Genomic DNA, 16,803 nt, shown 5'->3' on the forward strand with positions numbered 1-16,803 from the left:
AGAACTACTAAAATACATATAACTTCTTCGAGTGCAGACAACTGCATTTAGCCATATCAATGAATACATTACACACAGCACATAAAAGGAAGAAACATAGGAATTTAAACCAACACAATTTTTGAAAAACCAAAGGTTGGTCACAGAACTTTCAAATTCTGTAGAAACGTAGGTTTTAAGGACTTTGTAATCTTTTTTAGTGGAATAAACAAACATTGAAATAACCCAGCTGGAGCTATGCTGCCTCTTTTTCCCAGTCATCTAAACATGCCTGCATTGTGCTTTTAAGTATTTCAGCTTGCTTGAATCAGTCACAACATCATGACCTTCAGGAACCAGGTCAGGTGTACTTTTGTACTCAATCTCAATGGCTTTTTGAGACACTGGACAGCATGACAGGGGTCTGTGCAAGTGGTTACACTGTAAGCCAGCCCAACGAGTCCTGCACCGAGCTAACAAACCATCAAAGTGGAATCCATATTTAGTGAGTTTAATGTCTGCACAGATTTCCCACATGTCCAATTCCAGATGCATATGGCAGAGACACCTGACTGAGCTCTGTAGAGAACAGGGTTTGGTTCATAAAATTTAAAACTTATACTCCATGCTGTGCAAACTCAGTTAACATACTTCGGGATCACATAATGCTCTTGAAGAAGTATACCATATTTGTGAGCTGTAGTGTTCATACTGAAAAATTCAAAATACCAGGTTAAAGCTGTATGGAAGCTTTGCATCTGTAAGCAGGATTAATTTGCAGCCTGAATAATTCTCTCATAGACAGCACAATTAAATGCATTTATACTTTCCCTTTTTTATGGGAAAGGAACAGGTAATATTTCCCTCCCCACTTCAGTTTTGTTTTCTGGGCTGATTAAATTCTTCTCATACCAGAATGATGTCTTGGTGATTTCACATGAAAGTTACCTGATAGTGTTCCAAACATCAAAGCCATCCAAGGGCTTAGTGCCATTGGTATGTCCTCCAGCAAGGTGCACCAGCGTTGGCAGCCAGTCAGAGATATGGATGAGTTCATGACTTTCTACACCTGTTTGTTTCAACAAAGGACTTGCAACAAAGCCTACACCTCTCACTCCTCCTTCCCAGAGGGTCCATTTCCTCCCTCTCAGTGGCCAGTTATTCCCCCCTGCTAAAGTTTGTCCTCCATTATCTGAAAAACAAAGAAACAAAAAGAATCCTTGGTAAGAAATAAGCAGAACAATCCTCCCCACAACACCTATTAATCCATTTGAAAAAATATTCCACAACACTGGTGTGTCATGCGAGTATTTGCATATTGCTCTTAGATAATGTCAAACATTCAGGGCCCAGTAACAAACATATGTTACATCTTAACACCTACAAATTACACAAATGAAAAGTTACCACTAGGCAGAAATTATACCATACTAAAAGACAGTAATTTAGAAAGACTGTGCTAAGAACTGCTTCTGACCATGATTCAAAACATCATTAGGTATCCAAAGCTTACAGAACCAAAGACTTCAAAAATTTAGTTTCAATTGATTAAAAATCACAAGAAAAATTGCTCTCAATCGGAATACACTGGTTTCCAAAGCAGTATAATACACTTGAAATGGAAGTGTATTTTAAAATGGAAACCTGTTATTCCAGTCTCAAGACAATACTTGCACACCGAGTTTTAAAAGCAAGGTTTTTTCCAGATTTTTAGGCAGCCATACTGATATATAAGGTTAGACAAAGGGTCTAACCTTAGGTTAGAAGAGTTTTCTTCTCCTCAGATAGAACAAGACAGCTCTAATAAAACTAATTTAACCTAGTTAACGTAACTGATGTGATCCAGATATTTAATTTTTTGTTTGGTGAGAATAACCAATATGATGGTTACAGAAAATCTGAATCACCACAGAAGTATCTATGTGAATTAGAGATGGCTCATGGAATGCTTTTCTTTCTAACTCTCTCTGACCAAGCTTCCACACTTAGAATAAAATCCAGATCCTTGAAGTTAACAATAACGATTCTTTGCATTTATTTTCAGTATTGTTATATAGTTGTTTTTGTTCAAACCTACTGTAACGTTCTCAGAAGAGTCATCACTAGAAATTCTGTTAAGCATAATTTTCCTATTTTAATGAGGTCAAAATTATTTCAAATAATAAACTGATTTGATTTGCTGAACTGATATTCAGTGTAATTTGACAGGTTTGTATTGCATTTTCTGATTAAAAAACACGAATTTGAGATCAAAACAACAAGTCCAACACCTTATAGAAGAACTTCCCTGCAACCAGAAGAAAATTATCTTTCTGGCTGAGAAGAGTTCAAGAAGCATTTGGACATATCCTTGGGCACATGGTGTGATCCTGGGGGATGGTCCTGTGCAGAGCCAGGAGTTGAACTCAATGGTCCCTGTGGGTCCCTTCCAAGTCCTTTTCAACTCAGCTTATTCTGTGATTCTGTGTTTAATTAGGGATCAATGTAAACCCTCACATCTTTCTATTGCACACAGGAGACCACTTCTGATCTACAAAGGAATAAACCACGGATATCTGTGAAGACTTTGGAAGGTAGAAGCCTAAGCTAAATAAAGCACTTGGCAAAAATAGAATTATTTCAAAAGAGTTAACTGTCCTGTGGCCCAGCTAGCTTCCTGTTGGGTTGCCCATGTCCCTGCATTTTTTATTAAAAAGAAATTAATCAAGAATGCTACCATTATTTCTCAGACAAAGATGTTAAGCTCTGAGATCTGAGAACATAAAGCAGTTTCTGATTACAACAGAAATAAAAAAAATGTGAAACCACGACAATCAGTTTCAACAATTCCTTCTACTCATAATGTAAACAGGAATTCCTGTCAGAGATACTCATGGGACACAGTTTTCAGTAGTTTTTAACCTTTGGTGGCCTTAGAATAAAAGGCATCTTATCCACACTGTATTAGAGCACATTTTGGACATACAGAGGAATCAGAATTTAAATATGTTACATAACACCTTTGTATAACAGACTGCTCACTGTCCATATCAGTTTAATAGCAGCACATGAGGGTTTTTCTAATTCCTGATTATCAGCTACAAAGTAGCAAGGAAATTATTGAAGTAGCTGGTATTTCTGTAGAATAGTGAGAGAGAAATGTGCACTTCTCAGGTTACAGTCATATCTTTGATACTTCTTTTTCCTTGCTTTCTGTAAAAACAGTCCCATTCTTCCAGTCTCACTGCACACTAACTTCTCTGATACAAGGAATCTATCTAACATACTGATAATATATATTATAAAAAAACTTGTATCAGCATTCATTCATAGTACACCTAGTTTAAAAGAAAGGGGGAAAAAATCATGTTTTGATAGCTGATCTGATATGCAAATGAAAAAAATCTGACATATGAAACCAGGCTCATTCCCCTCATTTGTCTTCTCATTGTCACATTTCTAGAACATTACTTTTTCCTTCCTCAGGAATTTATGTTCAAGTGGTCCTTCCTGCATAATTTCTTGACTGAGTTATCAATTAAGTGTTAAAGGAGGGAAAAAGGATGGTTTCTGTTTTAATCATTAAGGTTTGTTTCCTTTCTAGGTAGGTAGAATGTAAGTGATGTGTCACTAGCAGCTTGTATGTAAGCAACACCTTCCACACAGTCATAAATGTTACACTTAGAATTTGTTAAAAAAGAGTTGGTTACATAAGAATGAAAAACCCTAATGGGAGCTGTACCAATAAAATATTAAATTAGCCACTAAATAATAAAGGGAGAGAAGGAATAAACAAGAAGTCACTGATTGAACATGGAATATGGACCTGAGAGAAAGTCCACTCAAGACTGCCACTGCTGCTTTGGTCCTGGTTTTACCTCCAGGAATATGTCTGGATAGCAAGAGACAAGATGGGGACTGGTGGTGTATGTGTGTGTTCAGGTACATTCCCTCTAAATTGAGAGCTGTGGATGTATATATTTATGCTAAAAGCTTGCACAGATTCAGAAAGCCACTGAAGAAGTTAAAGTTGAAAAAAAATACATAATTCCTATATGAAAACACATCACCTCAGTCACAAGAGGTGACTTTTCTTCAGCCACAACTGCTGAAGATTTGCAGATTTTCACAAAAGTTTCCTAGAAATATGCCTCCAAGAATTGCCACAGTGAGGGGATGCATGGCTAGACAGATCCTTCATCTGTGAAAGCACAACCATTCTCATTTTCTCCCAAATTAGTTTTCCTTACTAACTCCTTATGCTATTTTTCCCCAAGTATCTCAAATATGGAAAAAATTCCAAAGTCCATGTGGAAACTCACAGTAGTTTAAAACACACACTTAAAATCCACTTAGGTGTGAGACAAGTGGAATCATTGTTCCTTCATGTTCTATACTGGCTTCACATCCAATTCTAAATCCATTTCAAAACAATATCTTCAGAACTATCCATCATACATTTTTGTAACTGTTTCTCTCCATGACTTATCCTATCTTATGTCAGAAGACAGTTTCCAGAGCAAAGCTTTTGGAATCAAGCTACCTTCACCTCATGGCCCTGATTTGTAAAACTGCTTGGTATTAAAATTTCAGCCTTGCTACTTCAGGTGAAAATACAAGCCTCCTCCAGGCATGATATTTCATTACCTCTTTGCTGGAGACAAACATCAAATATGTTTTCCATTAAAAACACTGAAATAGTGTGGAAAATGTAGAGGGCGTATGTTTCTTATCGGTAAGAATAATTTTTGCAATTACATCTACATAATTTAGACTACAGCAGTACCCACAACATATTAGGGGTATTAAAAAATCATAAAACTAAGCAGCTCTTGTCCCCAAAGAAAGGACAAAAGAGGATAGAATAAGACTGCATCTAGAAATTATGCCACTTGGCATAAGCATTATCTAGCCAATTCATGAAGCTTTGTTTGCTTTTTTGAATGAAAGCATCACACAGTTTTAAAGAGCTTTATTCCTTGCTTGGCTTGGCTTGCTCTGAGAGATGTTTAGCTACCATTATTTCTCACTGCATTAATCACTTTTATTAGGTATTATTTTAAGGAGGGGGGTGAAATCTGTGGCAACAAAGGAAAATACAGGGAAGAGACAGTCTCACTAATTAAAGAATCACCTGAAACAGAATTTGTAGCAAGTGCCACCATCAAAAATGAAAAAATGCACAGCACATATATGCTGGATAAATGACAAAACAAGAGAATAAAGGAGAGCAATGGAAGTATCCTGGCTACTTTAAAAGGTAGTTTTCATCAAAGCTGAATCAACACAAGCCTTGATGGGAACAAGTTGAAACAACAAAAATATGTTGCAAAGTACCTCCATTCCAGAACAATTTGGGTGAAAATAGGACATATTTTCAAAAGTAAGTCACAGAAAATCAAAGAATATAACCTATTCTTAAAATGCAGGTGATTGTCTTTCACACTACTGTGGTTCTTTTATTAAAAATAAAGAAGAGAAAGGGCTATTTAAAAAAATATACTTAATAAAAACCTTTCAACATAAGAAGAACAAATGCAAATTAAAGCTTGTGTGTCTTGAATGTACAATTACAACTTCAAAAATGAAGGCAAATGTTCTTCTCACAAACATCTGCTTTTTTAATTAATATTCATTGTCATATACATGAAAAAGTTTAATTTGCTAAATTTGTAATTTCTAAACTGTAAGAGATGCTTTGTGGGAGTTTTTAAGGGAATCAATAAACAAAACTAAACAGAGAGGCCCTTCTGTTTCTCCCAAATACTTCTCTAAAGAGTTGCCAGCTGCCAAACACTTTGACTAGTGCAGGACATATATACACTGATGTGGGTTGTATGTAACTAGTGAGCAGTTTAAGACTTCTTTAAAGTCTTAAAGAGATGGACAATAAAAAATAGCAATAAAACAATTCTGAGAGCAATAATTAATGAAGCATGGATTCAAGTCTTTGGATGGACTTATTTTCTTACAAAATTACCCTGGAACTGAAGCAACAGTCTGCTTTGCACTGTGAAGATAACCATTGGAAATAGATGCTCAAAACTGTGGGGAGAGCTTCATTTGGGATTTGTACCTCACTAGACAGTAGCAAACAAAAAAAAGTAGAAGTGTTGATTTAAGAACAAACTCTGACAAAAGATCATAAATATCTCTTGCCTGCATCCATCCATTGCCAAGAAAAATCCACAGTAGTTACTGAACTCGGAAGCAATATCAGTAGCATTAATAGATTTGTTAAAACTTTAAGCATCGGAGTTTACTTCTCTGAGAAATTCAGTTTAGACAGATCAATGGTCTTGAAAGTTGTTTTTAGGAAAAGAAATTAAATGGAAACAAGTACTGTAATACTTGTGTAAGGCCAGCTCACTAATAAAGCAAACTTAATCTCCTCCAGTTGTCCATATTAAAAAAAAAAAAAAAAATCCATTATTGTCTATGCAGTGGAATGAAAGATTTATTTAAAAAGCTATAAAGAGACTTTTATGTTTTATTTTTTGGATAGTGGACAAAACTAATAATAAGAGCTTCCAAAGACCACCTAAGTACAGTGTAGGCAACACCCTAGCTTCTCTACCATGTGGACAAAGTGACTTCCTCCTGTGACTTCTACTGCCTTAGCAGCTTTTGATCACAATCCTGCCTCACATTAATGGTTTAGAATAGAGGTACTACTTTCTCTGCAAATAGGCAAGAAATAAGTCTTCATTTAAAAATATTCCTTGTTGGTTTTTTTTGGTCAAGTATTAGATAGGGCTTAAGTGTATTGATTAAAAGCGGTAAATAGTACATCAACACTTTTCTGCTATTTTTTTCCCCAGAAGAAACAATGTGTCTTTTGTACAGCTACCTATTTTGCTCCAACAGACCAGGCCTTGTTTCAATTATACTACAGAAAAGTGAATTTTTCTTCCTAACAGAGCGTACTTTTTTTTGTCTCCCTTGTGACCACTCAGGTTGCTGCATTCTTCTTTCAACCAGAACTGACCTACACCCCACAGTCCTGTTGACGTGCCTGGCAAATTGTTCTAGACAAGCTTTTCCGAGAGGGCTTCCTGGAATTTCTCCAAAGATTCATCCAGGACTGTATTTGGTTCTGTTATTAAGCAGTTTTCACTCCAGCATTTCTCTTCAGTTTGAATTTTCTTAGTTCAAGTAATAAAGAGCTACCTATAAGTCTCCTTAAAAAGGAAAAAAAAAATAAGTCACTGACTACTTGAGTCAGACAGTAGGAATACTTCACAAATATACTTATCATTTACACTAACAGTCTTTAACTTCCATTTATTCTCCACCTACCATTCTGCTGACATGACATAAGTATGTTCAAGTTTGTGATACATATTATACAACCTTGATTACAGTACCTGAACTGTAATTTTAAGTATATGTCCTAATAATCCTAATTCTCAAGGTAAATTTAACAACAAGGAGTAGAACAAGGAGTGATATGGAAAATCTTTCTGAAAACAACTTCAGAAAATACAATAATAATTAATTCATTCCTACTAGAAAAATAACAGTCTTAAGGAAAAGAAGTTCTCTTTCAGCATAGCAATCCAATAGATCAAGTATTTCTGAACTGTTTTTCTCTGTATACCTCAGAGCACAACAAATCCTGCATAAGTAAATTTTAGCAGTAAGTTACAGACGGCCAAAAGTGCTTGATATCACACACACATTCACACACAAAATTAAACATGTTAAATGTTTTATGTTAATGAGGTTTACAAATTTAAATACTTTTTGGATGCCTATATTCATTTTTAAAAATAGATATCCAAAAGTTTAATACATCTGTATGTATATAACTCATATACCCACATAGCAAGAAATAGCCAACCAACATTTAGGATTTGATTGATTACAAATCAATAAAAAGAAACAAAAAACAGCAAAATAACAAAAAGCAAACAAACAAACAAAAAAAAAAAAGGCAAGAGAAATTTAAGTGAAATGAAATGCTGTGTGCCAAGAAAACCTTTGGCCATGAAAACTCTTTTCTATAGTATTCAGAACACAGCCCAAATAAATAATTTGAAATAATAAATCTGCAAGAGCAAAGAAAGAAGAAAACTTTAAGTATCTAGGATTATATAAACACAATTAGATATCATGAATCAATTCAGTATTTGTTTACCATGTACTCATGATAACTTTAACCAATCATTAGAGTCTTTAAAGATCTAGTACAACATTTCTGGCTCCTGGCTACCAACACACAGGTCTCCTTTTACCTGCAAACAGTTACAAAACTGTTTTGCCAAATAGTCCTTATGTACCTACATTACTTATCAAATCCAACATTGGCATGCCCCGGTTCTTTTTCCCATTTTCCACCAGTACTTTTACTTCTAGTCTTTTTTGACTTGATTAATCTCTCTGAAGTTGCAACAGAAAACTCCCATGCTCTTTGATTTCTCTTCAAGGGCCCCTGCAGTAAGCTGATCTAGCACACATCTGTCTGATATGTAAACCATGCCAAGCTCTGTTTGAAAGCCTTGTCTAAAGCCACACAATATTTTTAAAGTGAGTACAGACCAGAAGAAAAAAACAAGTTCAATTTATTTTATAATGCAGGGTATTTCAATATGTTATCAAATTAAAGCATCTTCAAAATAAGGAGAAAAAACCTTTTAAGCTTCTGCTACTCCTGAAACTGAAGGCTGCTAACATCCTAAAGCCATCAAATACATGTAATACATGTAGCATGTAATACACACATAAAAAGTTTGAAGGGGAAATGTCATCAACAGTAACTCCCATTTCAGTTTCTGACTTCTGATCAATACATTAATGGCTTTGTGAAGGTAAGACTGAAACCAAGGTGGTTTCTCCTTGCTAAATGAACAGAATCCCTCCTATATTCTCCTTTATCGCATTTAAAACTGCTGTAACTCAGAAGGATGTTTAGTTTCCAAGTGCATCCCCCATCTCTCCCTACCAAACAGAAGAGATATGTACATATGGTAAACAGACAATAATGAAATAATAAAAGGAGGACAGGATAGGGCTGACAGTTGACCAAAAGTATGCTTGGAAGCACTGAATTTTACACATTAAATTTTCTAAGTGAAGAGACTGTCCAATAGCTGGCAGCACCCAGGCATTTTTATTCAGTAAAAGCATTCAGAAGTTTATTTTGAATACATCTGTGTTTATTCCTTTGCTTCTGGAAGCAGTGTGACTCTCTTAGAACAAGCCTAGTGCTATTATCAAAATAATATTATGGATCTAATTAGGAGGCATATTTATAGAAGCTTTTGGAAGAAAAAAAGCCTGAAGTAGGGCTGCTGTTACTGTGCTTACAGATACTCTTTATAAGCAATGACCAGCCAAAACTATACCTTCAGATGTAGAGAAAGATCTGACCTCAGACCTGCTATGTTTGTATTTTAGGCTGCAAGTTGTAAGGCAAGAAAAGAGGATGCTTATCCCAACTGTGAAGACTTCACATGAAGCAAAGGCACTGAGGTGCACATGGCCCACAAGGAGGCTGATAACCTTAGGGAAGCATTATTTCACTTTTCTCCAGTGTCATTTGAGTGGGATAGAAGAAATGGCTACTTTGACCAAAAAATATTTTTGTTTTCTTCTAAAAAGAAAAAAAAACCCAAAAAAAACCAAAAAAAACCAACCAAAACCCCACTTCCAGGGATACAAAGCTGCCAAAACTTAGAATTAAAATGCAAAGAGTGGAGACCTGGTCTAATATACAGGCATTAAAGCCTCAGGGTTCTTCCCAGAACCCATATTTTCCATCCTAATATCCTGTACCCCCTCTTTCTTGGAGTTTATTTGAGAGGAAGCTGCTCTGATTGCCTTCTGTCACTCCTCTGGCACACAATAAACAGAGCAATCTGGAGTTAATTTAAGCAGTTTAGCACATCAGGATACAGCTGGGAAAGGTTTTGGGAGAAAGGCTGGGGAGGAAGAATAGGGCTGCACACAGTCCAACCCAGCCTGTATACAGGAAGGTGGCGCAGATGGGCATCTTCCAACACCTCCTGCAGACAGGGAAAACTGCCCCACGATGAAACTGTCCAATCAGCCCAGGAACAGCAGAAACCTCAGTGCAAGGAATTTAGAAGTCCATTTTCAATAGCAGGAGTGGTAGGGCCACTTCTTCATATAAGGAGTATTACAGCTGATCCTCGGTCATCCAGTAGTAACCCAACCCCTCCTGTGTGTCTACCACTTTTATATTTCACCCTCTATAAGCCAGATGTCTTTTTTTCTTACGTTTAGACACATGCATTGGTTTTACACCGTGCAAATGATGACTTGATTCCGGCCATTGGACAGATTTACATCTGTTTTTTACATCACTTTTGTTTGAGTTCTTAATCTCTTGGGGCCCTAGCTAGACCAAGAATATATTGACTGAGTTCATTACCAGAAAGAAACACATACCTGCTGGCAACAAAAAAAATAAAAAAAGAAAAAAGAAAAGAAAAAAAGAAACAAAAGTGTAGCTATTACTTACCACAGGGGACATTTTTAAAAAGTGCAGCATACCCATTAGGAGGGAGCATCTGTCCATAAGCTAATTCTCACACCATGTGCATAAACGACAAAAACTGAAACTCTTTACTCCAAAGAGTGAAGAAAATAACATTCTTTGTAACACTGGTCTTACAGTGGGGATGAAAAAGGCTAATTGTTTTGTGATCAGTTGTGACTGTTCGCTTGCTTGTAGGCTGTGTCACACTCTGAGAGATTACAATGAAAAGGAACAGGTAAGTTAATTGAACACAGTGGAAATGCAACAGTCTCATATAGGCATGTCCAGCATTGTCTAAGGCTCTCCCAACAGCCACCTCAGCTTTCGCTAACTGCAACCAAGACTGCAGGGGAAGAAAGGGGTTAATTTACAAGTTAATATGGTGATAGAGAAACACAAGTAATGGAGAGTAATGGAAGTGTACATAACTAATATAGGTTCCCTCTAACGATCTAAGTCGTATTTTTAACCAGTTTTCATAAATCTGTTCTCCAGCAATGGGTTATGTTTTCCAGGCAGGGAAATGGCAGGAAACCTCTTTGCTGAATGAGTGTTTCAGAATACGTTTTGCTTGTTATTCCTTTCTTTAACATCTTTGCTTGGCTACAAGTAACAATGGCTGAATAATATACTGCTGAATATAAAAAAAAAAGGATGTTAAGCTGGACAAAACAGAACTTATGTTCTCCAAAAACCAGAAAAAAACTTTACAGTTGTGCCTAATACTCTCCTTCATTTTGTCACATCAATGCTACATTCAACTGAGTAACAAAAAAGAACAATTAAATTCAAAATTTTTAAGTTATTAAGGATTATTTTATTCCAATGTTGCGATTTTTTCCCCCCAGATACATGCCAAACCATGCCCTCTTTAATTACTCCCATATTTAAATCTCTGCAATCTGCCTGCACCATGCTAGTTCAGTAAGGTCACCAGCAATTTCCTCTTGGCAAGATCCAACCTTTCTCCAATATCATCATCCTTGAACTTTCTGCCACTTCTGATCGTATTTCCTGAAGCTGTGAAATCTCTCCTCTTGGCAACATCTAGCTGTAGAGACCACAGTCAGTCCTCAGATATACACTATAACTCTCAGAGATTTTTAAGGAGAGTTGTTCATATGCACAACAGAAACAACTGTAGACTTCAAAGGAATAGTCAAATTGCATATTTTGCTCTTCGTGGGCATTGTAAAGGGTTTGTGCCTAATTATCATTCTCTAGAACATTTACCCTGGAAACTCTATCCTTTACAGGGTAATTTTTTTTTCCTTTTCCATTACTGAAAGTGGGAAAGAAGCAGAAGAATCCAAAATGCACTAACAGATTCCTCTGCTCAGAGACAGTACTTCATTATAAATAGAGCCTTAGCCCTGGATGATCAAATGATTCACAGTACACCCATACTTCAGATATAGGCTAATCCTACCATTTTCAGAAGACATCTTGTCTTCTTTTCCTCACAAATTTCTTGTCTAATTTAATTATTTATGCAAAAATTTCTTATTTTATTAGAGCCATAAAGCACATCTGCTTTGTGATTTAACTTACACTTGCCAAATTAATTTCTCCACTACTGCTTGACATCTCTGATGCCACCAACAGACAAAATTTCTCATCTCATTTATATCATTGACCAAACCACCCACATCATCCTCCCTTGGCCTGCTTAGTCCAACCCTGCATTAAGAAGTATCAAGTCACAGGGGTAGGTCACTGCAAATGAGGGATGACTAGAGGTGATGGTGGCATCTCAAGTGGTGATCTCCCCTAATCTCCACATTTACAGCTGCAGTTTTATCTTCCTTGCAAAGGACTTCTGCCCTCATGAGTAACCATTACCTGACTCACGTATTAGTGAGTCCAGACATCACATTTTCCCTCCACTCCCCCTTTAGCAAGGGAGTTTTACTAAATCCTATTTCAGATTTCTCTCAGTATTATGGAATAAGTGACCCATTAAATTAGGCAAGGTCTTCAGGTCCATGTTTTCCCAAAGCCTCTCTCCGCATTTGCCTTAGGCTGCAGGAAGACTCTGACTGAGCTAAATTAAAGAATAGAGGTAATCAAAACCTCTCAGATCACACAAGAGGTTAACAACCCCTAAAAAAGGCTGGTATGATTTTAAGTATGTTTACTCTTCACACAGTTTTGTCAAAATTATCTAGATTAATAAATCAAAACCACTGTAGCTATTTAAAATGTCCAAGCTACCCAAGGTCACTTGGAGAGAATCACAGGAAGCCACATGCAGGCCCTGAGCAGCTGAGAGACCTCAGGGGCAATTGCCTGTGAAAGGAGGCACCTGTGAGCAGAAAAAATCCCTAACCTTAGCCCCACACATCAGCATCACTGTCTACACAGCTATTCTTCCACCTGAGGCATGCATTTTTCCTTGTAGGTTTTTTTTTGGTTGGTTTTGTTGTTGTTGTTTATGGGGTGGTTTTTTTTGCCATTGCAATTTTTTTAGTACCTTTGACTTTCTAATGAACCATAACGGATGGTCAGCAATAATTTCTCTCTCCTAGTCAATGCAAACCATTTGTGGCCAGTAAAATCTAAGTATTAAATAAGGCTTTGCTTTTTCAATCATTTGAAATCACTGGAACACAGCTTGATGGCAGCAGAAATGTATGATACATTCAAGTAAGCAGATATCAATTTATATCCTCTGCAGTCAGAACCGAATTATGCACGTTAGAGAAAAGGAATGGAATGCACCTTTTGTTTCTTAACTCCCATGAGTAATTGAAGAATAGTGTGGAAAAAATAACCAAAAAAAGCATGCAGAAGATGTTTTTCTTTATTTCCACTTGTTACAAATGCTTATTTGATTGTAAAAAGTGTTACAATGCTTCAGTGCAACTAGAAAGTAGACTTAAAGCAGACTTAAAGAGATACAACTATTAAAATTCTCATTAAGTTCTGCACACCAGATGTCAGTGTATGCTATTTCATTGTTGATTTGATAAAGTATACTCTTGCAAGTTATCAGAAGCAGTACAATGCTCCAATACATCCAGTTCTCTGCAATGATCAATAACAATCTTTTGCATAGTCTAAACATGGAGATCATCTACAATACAAGAAGTCAGTACTGAAAAACCTGCACTACATTTGCTCCATTATTTGATTTTGTATGTTGTAGGTTAAAACCATTTACCCTAAGATATAAGTGAAATTACTGCTGCAGACTTCTGATTCTTTCCAACCAGTTCAAGCTACTCTGGAATCTTAATACAGAACTCAGGGTTAGCTCACTTCAATGTACACAAAGCCCTGGCTGTATTTTAACTTGAGAAAACACAATTGGAGGTCAAATGTAAGAGCAAGCACAGGCAGCATTCCACACGGCAGCAGTGCTCAAAGTTCAGATAAAAGTGGGGGTGTTTCTTCCTGCTTAAAGAGAAATGTAAAGATAGATGCTGTACTGTAAGAGACAGATACTCCAGTCATAGGAGGCATGTGAAAATGTCTAGAAACACAGAGATTTCAAAAGGGCATAAAGAGGTATAGAGAAAACAGAGAAATGATTAAGACCAAGCTGTAAGTAACTGAAAAAACAAAATAGGAACCTTCCAAAAGGAGGGGAAATTACCTTATTAGTTTCAGTGTTAGGATGAAGAGAGAAAAATAACTGCAGTGAACACTGCAGTAAGAGCTCTACAAGCCATTTTCACATCAGATACTTAAAATGATCTGATACATTTACCTGTGCCCAAATCTTAGCATCCACTGCCTACTACCATGCTCATGGATTTCAGTGCTTCTTCTGGTATTTTTAACTCAAAAATCTGTAAAATTTATGGCTTCCTTTGCATCCAGCACATCTATATTCTGACATTCTAAGTAAATTCTGCTGGTTTTACTCTAATTAAGGCAGAGAGGGAAAATCTTACTCTTTTAATGCACACCAAAGTGATATTGCCCACAAATATTGATCCATTATATTCTATGTGTAAGAACAACTTGAAATAATGAAATATGAAAGAAAGAACAGTTGTGCAGAGCTTTTTTTTTTGGAAGCTCTGAGATTCTTCTGTAGAGTTTAGCCTAGCAGCATACTTTAGTTCCGGAATATTCATAAATATACAAAACAGATGTACTAACCAACCCATAGTTTATATGGACATACATGAAAAAAAAAGAAAAAGTGGGGAAGGAAAACAGATCCAGAACATCTCAGGAGGGATTCAAGTAACCTTTTTCAGATACTACTCATTTGACTAAGGCCATCTTACAACACCTGCAATTTCTTCCAAATTCTTAACCCAGACCAGACAACATTGCATGCTTCTCTCCCAGGTGAATCAATGATTGATTTTCTCTGTGTTTCTATAGGGCTGTCACTGATTGACAAAGTTCCTTGGAGAAGTAATATTTCTAAATAAATACTAAAGCTTTGTGTCAGAAAGTTCTGGTTGTTTCAAACAGTATTTATCTGTTATAAAGGAAACTTAAAAATGTATATATATAAAATATCAAACTTTGCTTTAGTTCTATTAAGCAATTATTGAAAAAATACTGAAATAAAAAATGGTAAAAGACTAAGAAATTCCATTTTGATAATTTTGAATGGCCTTCTATAAAATAATGTACTGGTAAAATTCTCAGTCCTGAGATATATAGGCCAGGTAAAGAATGACAAAATTCAATTTTAGGGAAGCAAACTTCTAGCTCTTCCAAGAAGCTAGTCAATAGAACCTCCTGAGAAAGTGCCCTTGAGGACAAGGGAGCAGAACCGTGCTGACAGATCTTTAAGGACATAGAGGGCAAAAGCTCCTAAACCCCAAGCATAAGAAATCAGGGAAGGAAGGCACTGGAGTCCTGGCACTGGGCAAGAAGAAAACGCACAGGCAGTGCATTCCACAATGTGGAAGTACGAACAGGTATTCTGGGAAGAGTATAGGGATGCAGCCCAAGGCAGGAGATGTGCATCCCTTGGTAAGGGATGCAAAGAGTAACAAGGGCTTTACAGCCAGGATATGAAGATCAGGGGAAGTGCACCTCCACAACAGAGATGACTGACAAACTGGTAAGAAAGAATGAGGAGAAGGCTGAGGTATTCAACAAAGTTTTTGCCTCAGTCTTCACTGACAGTATCTTTTCTCACACCTCTTGAGTGAATGGAACACAAGAAAGGGAGACAATGTAAGAGATCAGCTTCATGACCACCTGAGGCCTTTACACAAATCTACAGGACCTGACAAAATGCATCCCAGAGTCCTGAAACTGAGAGTGTTCCAATTCACTCTCCATGATATTTAAAAAGTCATGGGAGTCAGGGCAAATCCTGGGTGACTGGAAAAGGGGAAACGTGGTACTCATCTTTAAGGAGGGTAGAAAGGAGGACCCTGGGACCCTGCTGACCTGTCAGCCTCACTTCTGTGCCTGGGAAGATGATGGAACAGAAACTCCTGGAGGCTGTGCTAAGGCCCATGGAGGACAGGCAGGTGACTTAGGACAGCCAGCATGGCTGCAGGAAGGGCAAGTCCTGTCTGATCAGCCCAATGGCCTTCTAAAACAGAGTGACTACACCACTAGACAAGAGAAGACTTAAGGATGTTCTTTATCTGGACTTCTGTAAAGCCTTTGCCACAGTCCCCCAAAACTTCCTTCTCTCCAAATTGGAGGGATGGATTTGATGGCTGGGCCACTCACAGCAAAATGAAATGGCTGTATGCTCACATTCAGAGAGCCACTCAATCTCTCAGTGTAGATCAGTGTAGATCAGTGATGAGTGCTGTCCCTTGGGTCTGTGTGGGGACCAGCACTGGTTAATATCATCACCAATGACACAGAGAGTGGGATCAAGTGCATCCTTACCAAATTTGCAGACAACACCCAGCTGAGTGGTGCAGCTGACATGCCTGAGGGACAGGATCTCTTCCAGAGAGACCTGGACAAGCTGTAGGAGAGAGCTCATAGGAATCTTAAAAGCTTCAACAAGACCAAGTGCTGGTCCCCCATCTGTGTCAGAGCAGCCCTGGTACCAGCCCAGGCTGGGGGATGGACAGATCACAGCAGCTCTGCCCAGAGGGGCTTGGGGGTGCTGGTGGGTGAGAGGCTGGACATGACCCAGCCATGGGCACTCCCAGCCCAGAGAGCCAAACGTGTCCTGGGCTGCATCCAGAGCAACGTGGGCAGCAGGGCCAGGGAGGGGATTCTGCCCCTCTGCTCTGCTCTGCTGAGAGCCCACCTGCAGGGCTGCATCAGCTCTGGGGTCCCTGCACAGGAAGGACCTGCTGGAGTGAGCCTAGAGGAGGACACCAAGATGATCACAGGACTGGAGCACCTCTCTTATGAGGACAGACCTAAAAAATTGGGACTGTTCACCCTGA

General features: G+C 37.7%; 1 protein-coding gene across 1 annotated transcript in view; it reads right to left on the bottom strand.

Annotated features, from left to right (window-relative positions):
- Positions 1-16,803, bottom strand: part of ARSB (arylsulfatase B) — a 75,962-nt gene that overhangs the window by 43,601 nt on the left and 15,558 nt on the right. The window contains exon 5 of the mRNA XM_023944528.2: positions 928-1,171. Within this exon, the coding sequence (XP_023800296.2) occupies positions 928-1,171 (244 nt within the window). The remainder of the gene's footprint in view (positions 1-927; positions 1,172-16,803) is intronic.

The sequence above is a fragment of the Cyanistes caeruleus genome, chromosome Z (genome assembly GCF_971803275.1).
Source record: "Cyanistes caeruleus chromosome Z, bCyaCae1.hap1.1, whole genome shotgun sequence".
NCBI lineage: Eukaryota > Metazoa > Chordata > Aves > Passeriformes > Paridae > Cyanistes > Cyanistes caeruleus.